This window comes from Saccopteryx leptura, chromosome 1, assembly GCF_036850995.1.
Source record: "Saccopteryx leptura isolate mSacLep1 chromosome 1, mSacLep1_pri_phased_curated, whole genome shotgun sequence".
NCBI lineage: Eukaryota > Metazoa > Chordata > Mammalia > Chiroptera > Emballonuridae > Saccopteryx > Saccopteryx leptura.
The window spans coordinates 313,169,244-313,184,261 of record NC_089503.1 but is presented as its reverse complement, the minus strand read 5'-3'; the positions used below and the strand labels follow the sequence as shown (position 1 = coordinate 313,184,261).

At 49.3% G+C, this 15,018-nt stretch overlaps 1 protein-coding gene across 4 annotated transcripts in view; it reads right to left on the bottom strand.

Moving 5' to 3' along the window:
• Positions 1 to 15,018, bottom strand: part of ZC3H7B (zinc finger CCCH-type containing 7B) — a 176,864-nt gene that overhangs the window by 27,162 nt on the left and 134,684 nt on the right. Inside the window, exons 1-7 of one of the 4 annotated variants that reach the window (XM_066358514.1) lie at positions 13,221 to 13,307; positions 8,228 to 8,286; positions 4,063 to 4,096; positions 3,730 to 3,927; positions 2,614 to 2,772; positions 1,385 to 1,465; positions 496 to 552 (exon numbers count right to left, since the gene is read on the bottom strand). In XM_066358514.1, the coding sequence (XP_066214611.1) occupies positions 496 to 552; positions 1,385 to 1,465; positions 2,614 to 2,772; positions 3,730 to 3,927; positions 4,063 to 4,096; positions 8,228 to 8,280 (582 nt within the window). In that variant the 5' untranslated portion in view covers positions 8,281 to 8,286; positions 13,221 to 13,307. Of the gene's footprint in view, positions 1 to 495; positions 553 to 1,384; positions 1,466 to 2,613; positions 2,773 to 3,729; positions 3,928 to 4,062; positions 4,097 to 8,227; positions 8,287 to 13,220; positions 13,308 to 15,018 lie in introns of those variants that run through there. The other 3 variants (XM_066358513.1, XM_066358512.1, XM_066358515.1) reach the window with 3 other exon arrangements.

Below are 15,018 nucleotides of genomic sequence, written 5' to 3'. Positions count from 1 at the left end.
GTGTGTGTTGAGCCCTGCCACTACCCCAGGACAAGGCCCGCATGGTCAGGCCCCGATCACCTTTCTTTCTACTTCCTTATCCCCATCCTTCCTGCTGCCATTGTTTCCCTTCTCAGAGGTACATAGGCTATCCCTGGCGGTTCCCTTGCAGGGACCACTTCCACCATCAGCAACTCTAGACTGCCCCATATTTTGCCTCTGTGGTCACAGGAGGCACCTCTTGGGAGATGGAGAGCTGTGCATCCCAAAGCTGTGCTCATAAGCCTGACACAGGCCTAGGCTATCAGTCAACTCCTCTTCTTAGAGCAGGTACCTTGCTCATAGCAGTAGGACAAGGATAGATTGAGGCCAACCCTTCAGTCTGATGCCCCTGCACCTGCTGCCTGAGGTCATTTATACCCCAGAGAGTGAATTCAAAGCTCTCACAATGGCTGAACCACGATAGGTTGTTCCTAGAGGTGGGGAGGGAGGCTTGGGGTCCTGGCCCCATCCTACCTGATCTGTCACACCAGCTGCAGTGCCGTTATTGAGCAGAGAAAAGGTTTCCAATTCCTGCCAGAGATTGGAGAGAGGTGGGAAGAGATGAAAAATCTGGAAAGATGGTAAGGGTCCCCTCAGCCAGGGCAGCAAAGGGGCCCTAACACAGGCAATCGAGGTCTGTATGATGCCCTCTAGGGTTCCCTGCCCCTAGGCCTGCCAGGAGTCACTTGCACTCTTTCTGGGTCAGATTAGGGTCTTCTTCCTGCAACCATGACCTGAACAGAGAACTTGAAGCACACATTCCTAATGTGTGCCAGGCAGGCACTGTACCAGGTGTCATCTCATTCTCTCGTTTTGGTCCTCCCACGAACCTTCTGAGAGGGGCATGATCATCCCACATTCCAGGTGCAGAACATTAGGTGGAGAGAAAACTAACTTGCTCGAGGTCACAGCAGACTCCACAGCCATGCCCTTTCTGCATGCAGCTTCCTGGCACACAGTAGGTGCCCAGTGAACATAACATGGATTTGAATAAACCAAACAGATACCAACAAATATTACCATGCAGGGGTTATTTGAGGACATAAGGCTAAAGGATACCACTGTCAACTCAGGCCATCTCTGGGATGTTAAAGTAACTCAGGGCAGGGGAGGGAGTAGGTTTTAACAGCTGGTGTCTAAGGTAAACTGGAAGCTTTGGCTGGTTTTTCCTTTCCCTAAAGGTTCTGAAAGTTGTTCCAGGCCTTTAAGCCAAAGAGAGGTAAGATAACATCTTGTAACTCCCCTCTGTCCTGGCCTGGCTCTGGCCACCCTCGCCTACTTCTCCCAAAAGGCGCCTGGTCCCCCTCTTAAGATCTCCCCAGGTCCAACCCTGCCGACCACCCAGTACACAGAGCCCACCTACCTGGGGCCTCTTATATGCCTTCCGAACTCGCAGCCCAAGCTTCTGAGCCAGCTCCTGACCAAGCTGAGTTACACTGTCATCCTGGGAAGACACAGGGCAGAGCAGGTTAGTCTGCCTGGCTCATGGAGCTGTGCTGCGGACACCTGCAAGGTGGGCCTGCTGTCACCCCATGTTACGGACAAGGAAGGAAGCCCCTAGGAGGGGACACCAGCTCCCAAGTCATAGAGCTAGAAGCTGAGAAGTGCTTTGTTCAAGTTTCTGTTTTTCCTTTTATTTGGGGGAAGGAAAAGGAATAATTTGTTTATTTTAATGTTATATATTTTTATTTTCATAATTCAGCAAGTAATAGTATCACTGTGAGGCTGAAATGTGAGAGCAAATGCTCCTCGGGCTCACTCCACCCTCACCCTTGGCTCCTCCCCAGAGGAAGCATGGTTTGTGGATCTAATGTGTTCCTTACAGGTCTTTTCCAGGAATTTACAGATATGCATATACCTATAGAGAATAGTTTTTTCCCTTTCTTTCTCCTTCCCTCCCTTAATTTAGAGAGATTTCAGTCTCACTGCAACCCTATACTCTTAGAGTATCTCACAGGTTATGAGCACTGACTCTAAAATCAGACTGCCTAGGTTCAGATCTTAGCTCTGCTCCCCCTAGTAATACTGGAAAAGTTTTCTCTCTGTCCTCATCTTTAAAATGGGGATAACTGTATCTACCTCAAAGGATTGTTTGTTGCAAGTGAGTTAATACACTGCATCTATAGCAGTGGTCCCCAACCCCCAGGCTGCGGACCGGTACCAGTTGTGGGCCATTTGGTACCGGTCCGCAGAGAAAGAATAAATAACTTACATTTCTGTTTTATTTATATTTAAGTCTGAATGATGTTTTATTTTTAAAAAATGACCAGATTCCCTTTGTTACATCCGTCTAAGACTCACTCTTGATGCTTGTCTCGGTCACGTGATACATTTATCCGTCCCACCCTAAAGGCTGGTCTGTGAAAACATTTTCTGACATTAAACCGGTCCATGGCCCAGAAAAGGTTGGGGACCACTGATCTGTAGCAATGCTGCCACACAATCTGACTCAGAGTTAGTAACAGTTTCTGCAACTCCACGTAACTGAGGAACCCAAGGCTGGGAAAGATGGACTGAGTGAGGGCATCGTGGAGGGCCAGCATCTGGCCCCTGCGGGGATGCAGCCGCAGTCCCAGCTGCACTCGCACTCACGTGGGGCAGGGCGAGCGAGCAGCGGCTGCTGCACTCGTAGGCCTCCTTGTGGCGTCCCAGCTCATTGAGGGCACGTGCCTTGCGGAACAGTGCCCGGATGTTCTCGGTGTCCAGGCCCAGTGCCCTCTCGCTGTCTTCCAGTGCCTTCTCATACAGGCCCTACGGAGAGGAGCAGGTGCTCTGTGTTGGCCTGTTACCCTCCCACCTCCAGACCTCCTGCCCCTCCCAAAGGAAGACCAGCCTCCCTTCCCCGCAGAGATGGCTGGTGCAGGAGGACCGGCTCAGGAAGGAGGCTCCAGAGCTCCAGGCAACAGCTCTGGTGTTCACACTTAGGTCAAGGGCACCTGTGCGTCCAGTTGAAGGGGTTGCCATTGGTTGTCAGGACACTGGACAGGAGGGGCCTTCACATTCTACAGCGAAGGGCTGGGTCAGACATGTCTGTTCTATATCTGCCTTTGGTTCAGAATAAAGTCACCTCCCAAGGAAAGTGAAATCATGAAGGCAGCCAGAGTACAGAACAGAGTGTGCGTAGGCATCCAGCAGACCTATTTATCCAGAACAGCCCACTGTGGATGCCGAGATACCCCTGGAGCCTCCACAGAGCCCACAGCACAGCCTCCCTCAGGGTCTGGTGAGTGACTGAGTCCGTGGGCGAGCAGGGCAGGGACTAGGAAGAGAGGAGGCTGGAAGGAAGAAGAAGTGAGGGTGTGCGAGGAGGCGAGGAGGCGAGGAGCCCAGGAGTGAGGAGCAGGAGAGGCCAGAGGTTTGTAGAAAGAGGCAGTGCAATGAGAAGAGAGGCGCCCAGCTCTTACCGCTCAGACTCCTGCCAATGCCTAGGCCACCCCAAGATTCTAATCCATCTGTGGTAGGGCTTAGGTACCAGTACCATTTTGGAAAACTTTTTATTATGTATTAGCATTTTAAAAGCTCTCCAAGGTAAATCTGCTGTGCAGCCAGACAGAAAGCCAAGGGAGTAGATGGTGAGATTCTGACAAGAGGATGTAGAGAAGCCGGCCTTGCAAGAGGCTCCTCTGGTATGGGCCTGGCTCAGCTGGGAATCTGGGGAAGTGGTGATCCGGGTGGGGGTGGGGGAGGAAGCGAGGGTGCCAGGCTCACCATGGTAAAGTAGCAAGCGGCCCTGTTGATATGCAGCTTGCACAGAAGCTCCCGGGGCAGGGCCACCTGGTCAGAGGCAGCGTACTCAGCCACATTCAGCCCCTCCATGTACTGCACCAGGGCCTGCTGGTAGTCCTTCTCCCGGAACAGGTCATTGCCCTCAGCAAACAAGTTCTGCACCAGCTTGAGTAGAAAGGCCTTTGAGGGGGTAGGGTACAGAGAGGGTTCAGGGGGCTTTCTCCCCATCCCCAGCCCTGGCACCTGGCCCTCAGACCCTCCTCATTTGGACATCACTGCCCTTCACCTTCCACCAGCCCAGCAGCTGACACTCACCTCATATTCTTCTTGCTTCAGCGGCAGTGTCGACCTAGCAGGAAAAGGAGAGGAACACAAGGTCTAGGTGAGTCCAAGGGTCCCAGCACATGGAGGTCCAGGAGCCAGAGCCACAGGCCAGAGGTCAAACCTGGAGTGCGCTCCTCCAGCTCAGACCTCAGCTGTCATCTTATGGATTAGAGTAAGTGGACAGCAGTTTTTTCTCCCTAAATCATCATCATATTGGCCTTCCATTTCCTATGAAAGGGTGGGAGGGAAGGCCTTTTGTTTGCCCCAGGGCCTGACAACCAGGGTTTCCCAGGTGCAGATGCTGAGAGAGAGCATACCAACTCTAGCTCAGCCAGATGTCCTCTGCCTCAGAAACCAGTCCACTGGAAATGGTCATGCCTCACCAAACCAAACCTGCAAATGCAGGGCCCTAGACATCACCAAAAGCCGACCTCAGGTCTTCTCCCACCTCTTCCCACAAAACACACATGACCCCAGCCAATGCCAGGTGTACTCAGAGCCTGTCAACCCCTCATGCCAGACTCAACAAAGTAGATAGGGCCTTAGGTACCCTCTGCTCTCCTGTGGTCAAAAAAATGCCAGCTCAGTATGGTAGAAACTGTCAGCCCAGTTGGTGCAGTGGATAACGCATTAACCTGGAGCACCAAAGTCACTGTTTCGATCCCAGTGTTGCCAGCTCAATCCTGAGGGCACTGGCTTAATCCCAGGGGCACTGGCTTTATGCCAAGGGTGCCAGCTCGACCCCGAGGTCTTTGGTTCAAGCTCCAGACAGGGCTCGACCTCAAGGGTACCCAACCACCAAGGTTGCTGGTTTGAGCTCCAGTCAGGGCATATATGAGAAGCAATCAATGGCACAACTAAGTGGAAGAAGTTCATGCTTCTCTCTCTCTCTCCCTCATACCTTTCTCTTCAAAAAAAAAAAAAAGGAAGAAAATGAAAAGAAAAAAGAAAAAGTGTCAGCCCAGCAGAACTAAGGCACATCTGTGTCAGGCTAAATGTCTGAGCTGGAAGGGAAACTGTCTCCTGGTCCCCCATGTCACAGAGGGGAAAATAGACACTCAGAGAGGGGTAGTGACTTGCCCAAGGTCACACAGCAGGTCAGGAACAGAGCCAGGCCCAGAGGACTGGGCTGGGGCTCTTTACCTTGCCTGGATCTGTCACCAACACCTGAGGAAGAAAGAGCTGCTTAAGTGAGTGATAACTGGTGAGAGGAGATGCCAGAGGTCCCCAGGGGGAGGAGGTGTCCGTGATGGAGACAGTGGGGCTCTTAACCCCAGTAGTTGACTCCCATCGTCAGAAACCAGGGCCTATCTCTCCTTCCCCATACTGCCCTAGCCCAGGCCACCAGAGCCTTCCTCCTAACTGGTCCACCTCCAGCCTCTCCCCATCCAGCATTGGCTTCCTCTTCAACAGGTCACACCTGTCCTAAAAGTCACCTCATCCTGGTATTTAAGGCCCTCCACAAGCCAGCTCCAACACATCTGTCCAAATCACACTATGGGTCCTACAATGCTCTCTGCCCAGAGGTGCCATATGAAGTCAGTATGTGAAAAAACAATAATTTTACAAAGAGCAAGTCCTACTGTGTATCCTGCAAAGTGGTCCCTTGACCAACATACAGGTCCCCAGATGCTGTCTTATTACTAAACCTCTCACAACTCCCCTTTAGAAAGGAGAAACAGGACACAGAGCTAAATTTAGTGCAGGTACAAAGACCCTGTAAGAGGCGTGGCATTATCTCCATTTCACAGGAATGGAGACCATTCAGAAAACAGAGGGACCTGGATATGGGCTTGAGCTCCAACTCCACAGAAATCAGTGACTTCAGTTAAAGCCAAAATTCTTATGAAAGATGGTATTCTCCAGGTTTACTGTGTTCACCAGACTGGTCTCTGAATAAAATATGAGCACTTGCCCAAAAGTCAAAGCCCTTCCCCAAATGGAAAAAGACTGGCCCCTAGTGAAGAGAGGAGTGGGCCACAGCTCTGATGGCAAGGCCTGTGCCGGGAACAGTGGCCGCACTGCAAGCCAAGGAAGGAGAGTGTTGTGTGAATATGAACACAAGCTCTATGAGAGCAAGGCAGGCCCCAAGTGTGAAAAGGGACCGGTTAATGGTGAAGAAGCAGGTCATGTTTTACAGGTCAGAGCGAGATAACAAAATTAGGGAGTTTATAAAATTAGGGAGGCTATGTAGATGCAAATCCCAGTTCTGTTGGGAGTACTAAAAAAAAAAAAAAAACCCACAGAATTGCTAGGGAGCCTTCCAAGGTGGCAGAAGAGACCTGTGCAAATGAGGGGCTCAGAAGCTAACATTTCATTTGCATCATGTTAATAGGTCTCTGGGGATCTATTTAAGAGAGACAAAAATGTCTGACCTGTGGTGATGCAGTGGACAAGGCCTCAACCTGGAGCACTGAGGTTACCAGTTCGAAACCCTGGGCTTGTCTGGTCAAGGCACATACTAGAAGCAACTACAAGTTGATCGTTCTGGCTCCACACCACCCCACCCCGCCTGTCTCTCTCTCCTTCTCTTTAAAAATCAATAAATAATTTTTTTTTAAAAAAAAGAGAGAACCCACCTGACCAGGCGGTAGCGCAGTGGATAGAGCATCGGACTGGGATGTGGAAGACCCAGGTTTGAGACCCCGAGGTCGCCAGCTTGAGCGCAGGCTCATCTGGTTTGAGCAAAAATTCACCAGCTTGGACCCAAGGTCGCTGGCTCCAGCAAGGGGTTACTTGGTCTGCTGAAGGCCCGCGGTCAAGGCACATATGAGAAAGCAATCAATGAACAACTAAGGTGTCGCAATGCGCAACGAAAATCTAATGATTGATGCTTCTCATCTCTCCATTCCTGTCTGTCTGTCCCTGTCTAACCCTCAATCTGACTCTCTCTCTGTCTCTGTAAAAAAAAGAGAGAGAGAGAGAGAGAGAACCCTGGCCAGATAGCTCGGTTGGTGAGAGCATAGTCCCAAAGCACAGAGGTTGCCAGTTTGATCCCCTGTCAGGGCACTTACAGGAACAGCTTGATATTCCTGTCTTTCTCTCACTCTCTCTCCCTTACTCTCTTGCTGAAATCATTAAAAATAAAAAAAAGATTAAAAGAATTAAAAAGTATATATAGAGAGAAATAAAAGAAAGAAGGTAGTAAAAATAGTTTGTGTGTAAAGAAAAAAAATGGCATGTAGGTACTAGAAAAAAATGTTGTTTTGGAGCCAGCCAGACCTGAGTTAGAATCCTGTCACTTAGGTCCTGGCCAGTTGGCTCACTGGTAGAGCATCAGCTAGGTGTGTGGATGTCCTGGGTTTGATTACTGGTCAGGGCACACAGGAGAAGCGCCCATCTGCTTCTCCATCCCTCCTCCTCTCGCCTCTCTCTCTTTCTCTCTCTCTCTCTCTTTCTCTCTCCCCCTTCTGCAGCCATGGCTTGATTGGAGCAAGATGGCCCCAGCACTGAGGATGGCGCTAAGAAGAGCTCGGTTGCTGAGCAATGGAGCAATGCCCCAGATGGGCAGAGCATCACCCCTAGTGGGCTTACCCGGTGGATCCCAGTCAGGGCATATGCAAGAAGGAGTCTGTCTCTGCCTCCCTTCCCCTCACTGAATAAAGAAATAAATAAAATAAAATAAAAAATAAAAGAATCCTGTCACTTAGTAACTGTGTGACCTTAAACAAATTCCTTATCTCTGAAGCTCAGCTCACTCATCTGCAAAAGGAAGATAAGACCACCTATACTAGTGTGCTGTTGTGAAACTAGAGTGATGATGGATGTGACGAGCCCAGCAGAAGCCTGAAAGGGGAGCCTGAAAGATGTGCTCATTAAGTGGGAAATATTAATTTATTATACGATATGCATAGGCAAGCAAGACAACTAACAAGCTTGTGTAGATGGTGAGGGTAAAATATTATACTGGACAAGATTTAAAGGTAACCAGGGTCAGGGAGCATATGTGCATGTAGGGTTCATGGCTCACATGTGGGGTTCACAGATCAACCCCACCACAAGCCCCTGCCATGCCAGCCTCTTTCTAGCACATCCCACCTCCCCTACTCCCCAAAACACATGAGAACCCAAATAGCAAAGGCTCAGTGAGAAAGAGGACAGATGGAGTGTCACCTTCAGAAAACCCATCATGCCCAGCCTGCCCCAGCACACTCACTGAATGAACTTCAGCCCCTTCTCGATGTCCGCCTTCCGTCTCTGCCTCTCCATCAGTCTCTGGCGGAGAGAACAGTACATTAGTTAGTCAGCAGGGGCCAGGGGTCATCTGTTCCCCACCCCCACCATGTATTCACCCTCGCTCATCTCATTTCAGAGCTCTGAGGGCAATGACCTATTCAGGGTCTCCAAAGACTGTCTGAACCAAGCCACACAGTTCCTGTCCTCCACACCCACGTCGCACTGGACTCGGAATTTGTAGAGTGCCCCTGATGGTCAAGGAGCTGCATGGAGGCCACCTGCTCTTTTCCACACATGGCTTGGGTTGCAATACTGCACAGGACACCCTCAAGTTCAAGGTAAAAACCTTGTTTAACCATCAAACTCAGTCTGGGGAGAAGAGACGTAGAAAAGGGAAAATAATGCCAATAATTGGCTCTGACCGCATGGCTCAGTGGTAGAGTGTCGGCCTGGCATGTGGAAGTCCCAGGTTCGATTCCCAGTCAGGGCACACAGGAGAAGGGACCATCTGCTTCTCCGGCCTCCCCCTACCCCTTTTCTCTCCCTCTCTTTCTTTCTCTCGCCTTCCAACAGCCATGGCTTGAATGGTTCAAGCAAGTTTGCCCTGGGCACTGAGGATGGCTCCATGGCCTTGCCTCAGGTGCTAAAATAGCTTGGTTGCCAAGCAATGGAGCAGGGCCCCAGATGGGCAGAGCATCGCCCCATAGGGAGGTTGTCAGATGGATCCTGATTGGGATGCATGTGGGAGTCTGTTTCTCTGCCTCCCTACCTCCCGCCTCTCACTTAATAAAAATAAGTAAGTAAATAAATAAATAAATAATGCCAATTTTATAGCTGCAATGTAGCATTGCACACTGGGCCAGGCACTCTGTATAAGGATCTTACTGAAAATTTTAACAGCACAGTGAGGCAGGTGTCATTCTGTCCCTATTTTACCAGGAAGGATCTTAAGCTGAGGGAGCCCCCATCATGAGCTGGCATACAGCTGAAGCAGGGTTTGAGTCCAGGCCACCCTCCTTTCATGTCCTCCCCTAGTAGCTCCTCCACTCAGCCTGATGTGCATTGTCTTTGTAAATGGCAGTAAGAGAAATAGATGAATGAAAATCAACTCATCCAACTCAGACTCTTTATAGATAAGAATAAGTGTTGAATAAGTAAATGAGAAAAACTGAAACTGAGATGTTAACAATCAGGTAATGATATGAACAATTGCTGAGTGGGAACAATGTGCCAGAGGCTGTCATGATCACTGTACATGTAATACCTTCCTAACCCTTCCCTCCCTCACAACCCAGTGAGACAATGACTGCTATCATTCCCATTTTGCAGAGGAGAAAATAGTCACAGAGAAGTTAGAGACTTGCCCGAGGTCACACAGCTGGTTGGCACATGGGGGAGCTGGGATTCAAATCTCAATAGCCTGGCTACAGAGCCCACACACATCACCATCACCCTACTGTCACCCATTAGGCAATCAGACCCAGCCCCAGGACCCCTGAGTCTGTCATCAGGCTCAAAACAATTCCCTCCCTGACCCTGAATCCCCTTCTGGCTGCTGTACAACCTCTCTTCCCTTTCCTGGTCGCATTTCATGAAAGAGTTGTCTACACTGTCTCCACATCCTCATCTCCCACTGCATTTGCCAGCTCACAGCAAGCCCATTCCCACTCCGTTGCGGTGCTTGCTAAGGGTCTTCCCCATCCTGGGGACCTCCTCATTGCTGAGTCCAGCAGAGGGACAGTTTTTCACTTGCCTTTTCTGGCTGCATCTGCCAGGTCCTCCTCACATCTGCCTCTCTAATCATTCCTGCTCCTCTGTTAGGGGCTCCTCTTCCTCTGCCTAGGTCTTAAGACCAATGCACCCAAAGCTTCTGTTTAAGGGACAACACTTCTGCTCTCTTCAATCAGCATGCTCTCCCCAGATGAGCTCTTGCATTCCGTGATCTCATGAGTCATGCTGATGACTCACAAATCTGTTCCTCCCGCTAGGCTCACCCCTTCCCCAATATTTCAAATTCATATATTTTACCTGCTGGTCAGTGCTACCTGGATGTCCAATACCCAAGCTGCTTATGACTTCCATGCCTTTCCCAATCTTAGGCCCTCTCCACCTAGAACGCCCTCACCCACACACAAGCCTAGCCAACTTCAATTCATCGCTTAAGAGCCAGCTCAGATGCCTCCATATCCAGAAAGTCCTCCCTGGTGCCCACGCCAGCTGCGTTGGCTGCTCTTTAAACTCAACACATTCCTTTTTTTAAGTGAGAGGCAGGGAGGCAGAGAGGTAGACTTCTTTATGTACCCCAACCAGGATCCACTGGGCAAGCCCACTAGGGGGTGATACTCTGCCCATCTGGGGCTGCTGTTCCGCTACTCAGCATCTGAGCCATTCCAGGGCCTAAGACAAGGCCACCATGGTGCCATCCTCAGCACCCAGGGCCAACTTGCTGGAATGAGCCATGGTTGCAGGAGTGTGGGAGGGAAAGAGAAAGAAGGGTGGAGAAGCAGATGGTCTCTTCTCCTGTGTGCCATGACTGGAACTTGAACCCGGGACTTCTACAGGCCGGGCCGCTGATGCTCTACCACTGAGACAACTGGCCAGGTTACCCAACACATTCCAAACTTCACTCAGCAGCTTTTCCCTAACCCTGCTCCTCCTCCATTCATCCCCACTAGTCACAGCTCTGACCAACATCCTGTTCAGTCAAGCTCCAACTTCTTCTACCTTTACCTCCAGAACTTTTCCCCCCTTGGCAGCTCCTCCTACAACCAGGGCTTATTTCTCAGGGCCTTATCATCTCTTGCCAACAGCTTCCAGTGAGCACTCTCCAATCTGATGCCATTTGGTGGTCAAGGATACCAATTTTTTTTTTTTAATTTTTTTTTTTATAAATTTTTATTAATGTTAATGGGATGACATTAATAATTCAGGGTACATATATTCAAAGAAAACATGTCTAGGTTATCTTGTCATTAAATTATGTTGCATACCCCTCGCCCATAGTCAGATTGTCCTCCGTCACCCTCTATCTAGTTTTCTCTGTGCCCCTCCCCCTCCCCCTAAATCTCTCCCTCCCTCCCTCCTGCGTCCTCCCTCCCCCCACCCCTGGTAACCACCACACTCTTGTCCATGTCTCTTAGTCTCGTTTTTATGTTCCACCAATGTATGGAATCATGTAGTTCTTGTTTTTTTCTGATTTACTTATTTCACTCCGTATAATGTTATCAAGATCCCACCATTTTGCTATAAATGATCTAATGTCATCATTTCTTATGGCTGAGTAGTATTCCATAGTGTATATGTGCCACATCTTCTTTATCCAATCTTCTATTGAAGGGCTTTTTGGTTGTTTCCATGTCTTGGCCACTGTGAACAGTGCTGCTATGAACATGGGGCTACATGTGTCTTTACGTATCAATGATTCTGAGGTTTTGGGGTATATACCCAGTAGAGGGATTGCTGGGTCATAAGGTAGTTCTAGTTGCAGTTTTTTGAGGAACCACCATACTTTCCTCCATAGTGGTTGTACTACTTTACATTCCCACCAACAGTGTATGAGGGTAAAGGATACCCATTTAACATATATGTCAGTGTCCCTTCCCTGCTCAAAACCCTCTGGGTGCATGCACACATACACAAATGAATGCAGGTTTTTAAAAAAGGTGAAAACCAAATACACTCTGTAGTCTAGTAACATACCAATGCCAATTTTCTGGTTTTGATAAGATACAACTATATATTACCATCAGGGAAAGCTAGATGAAGAAAACTTTGTGCTATTTTTATAACTTCCTGTGAATAAAAAGTTAAATAAACAAAACCTTCCGTGACACCCACAAGCAGGAGGCCACTCATTCCGAGCACACAGTCCCATAACACATGGACTCTCTTCCAGCCCTGTGGCCCGGCCTAGACTGTTACACACTGGCAATGTCAGACCACCGACTTCCCATTCAAGCCTCATGAATCCTAGAATAACAGTGTAGAAGCTGCTTTTAGTCTTCATTTATTAGGCACTTTTCCCTACTAGATATTATTCTAGGAGCTTTAAATATAATACTTAATCTTGACAACACCCCATAAGAAAGTACTATTATCATCCCCATTTTACAGATGAGGAAACCAAGGCACAAGGAGGTGAAGTAACCTGCCAGAGTTAGTAACTGATGGAGCTGGGATTTGAAGCCTGACATTTAGACTCTAGAGGCCACCTCCCAACCCAACGGTGCTCCTCCCCATCCCCACAGGATGCCTCCAGCCTCCTCCCACATGCCACTGCCTGGCGCATACCTGTCAAGGTTTCTTGAAAGAACAGCAGTTCATGCAGACCACAGATCTGTCACACACACAAACACTACCTGAGGTCACGTCCTCTGCAAAGATCCCTGGCACTTCTCCTGACTCACTAGCCCTCAGTGGCTTAGAGACCAGAAAAGGTTTAATTTCACTATCTCTGACCTCACCAGTTAGCACTCTAGGTCTGCACCATCAATCCCTTCTCCACAGTCCTTATGGGCGCTGCCTGTCTCCCTGAGAACCCTCTGCACCAAGGAGTCAGGGAGGGGTCTTAGCTCATTTTTGGAAATTACCCACTGGGCATCAAGCACCTTCTTATGGCAGGGGTTTTGAACCTAGAGCCCCTGGAGAGAATTCAGGAGTCCATGAACTTGGATGGGAAAGCATTCACAAGTTTTTTTCACTAGCCTCTACCTAACATTTAGCATTTCCGTCAATTATGGATATAGGCAATACACCACAGTAGTGTCGGTGCTAGAAATTACTGCTTTCCCATTCACATTGCAGCAACTGCAGACGTAACAAAATATTGTTCACGCTAATCACAACTTTGACTGTTACTCACTGCTAGGTCTTGTTTTATTTTTTTCTTTTTAAGATTTTATTTATTGATTTTAGAGAAAGGAGAACAGAGAGAAAGCTGGAAGCATCAGCTCACAGTTGCTTCTTGCATGTACCTTGACCAGGCAGGCCCGGGGTTTCAAACCTGTGACCTCAGCATTCTAGGTCGATGCTTCATCCACTGTGCCACCACAGATCAGGCTAGATCTTGTTTTTTCAGTGCACTGATAAAAAAGCAGAGTCACAGGCCCTAGCTGGATAGTTCAGTTGGTTAGAGTGTTGCTCCGATATACTGAGGTTTCAGGTTTGACCCCTGGACAAGGTCCATGAAAGAATCCACCCGTGATGGCAGAATAAGTAGAACAACAAATTGATGTTTTTTTATCTCCCTCTCTTTCTCCCCCTCCCTTCCTTTCTCTCTAAAAATCAATAAATTAAAAAAAAAAAAAAAGCACAGCCACAGTTCAATAGAATTGATTTTCTCTGTAGTCCTGTGTATTTTATGTTTAATGCATTTAAAAGCAGTGTTCTGAGGCTTCCCCAGGCTGCCTGACAGGACTGTGGTGCAGCAATGATTTAGAAGCTATCATGGTTTTATCACTACACTAATCTCAAAAGTAGGTGTTATTATCCCCACTTTCACAGAAAAGTGAGGCTTTAAAAATAAAGTCGCCTGACCAGGCAGTGGCGCAATGGATAGAGCGTCGGACTGGGATGCAGAGGACCCGGGTTCGAGATCCCGAGGTCGCCAGCTTGAGCGTGGGCTCATCTGGTTTGAGGAAAAGCCCACCAGCTTGAACCCAAGGTCGCTGGCTCCAGCAAGGGGTTACTCGGTCTGCTGAAGGCCCGTGGTCAAGGCACGTATGAGAGAGCAATCAATGAACTAAGGTGTTGCAATACGCAATGAAAAACTAATGATTGGTGCTTCTCATCTCTCTCCGTTGCTGTCTGTCTGTCCCTGTCTATCCCTCTCTCTGACTCTCTCTGTCTCTGTAAAAAATAAATAAATAAATAAATAAAATAAATAAATAAAGTGGCCTGACCAGGCGGTGGCACAGTGGATAGAGCGTTGGACTGGGATGCGGAAGACCCAGGTTCGAGACCTCAAGGTCGCCAGTTTGAGCACGGGCTCATCTGGCTTGAGCAAAAGCTCACCAGCTTGGACCCAAGGTTGCTGGCTCAAGCAAGGGGTTATTCAGTCTGCTGAAGGCCCACAGTCAAGGCACATATGAGAAAGCAATCAATGAACAAATAAGGTGTCGCAACAAAAAACTGATGATTGATGCTTCTTTTTTTTTTTCATTTTTCTGAAGCTGGAAACGGGGAGAGACAGTCAGACAGACTCCCGCATGCGCCCGACCGGGATCCATCCGGCACGCCCACCATGGGGCGACGCTCTGCCCACCAGGGGGCGATGCTCTGCCTATCCTGGGCGTCGCCATATTGCGACCAGAGCCACTCTAGCGCCTGGGGCAGAGGCCACAGAGCCATCCCCAGCGCCCGGGCCATCTTTGCTCCAATGGAGCCTTGGCTGCGGGAGGGGAAGAGAGAGACAGAGAGGAAAGTGCGGCGGAGGGGTGGAGAAGCAAATGGGCGCTTCTCCTGTGTGCCCTGGCCGGGAATCGAACCCGGGTCCTCCGCACGCTAGGCCGACGCTCTACCGCTGAGCCAACCGGCCAGGGCTGATTGATGCTTCTCATCTCCGTTCCTGTCTGTCTGTCCCTGTAAAAAAATAAAAAAATAAAAAATAAAGTGAAATAAATAAATAAAGTGAGGCTTGGTGGGTCCAGGACTTGACCAAAGCCCTGTGGCGGCAGAGGCTGCTGCTGCTGCTGCTGGGGGAGAAGGCAGGAGTCTCCCACACTACCCCAGGCTCCACCAGGAGCCACCTGTCAAGGAGAAACCATGGAATGC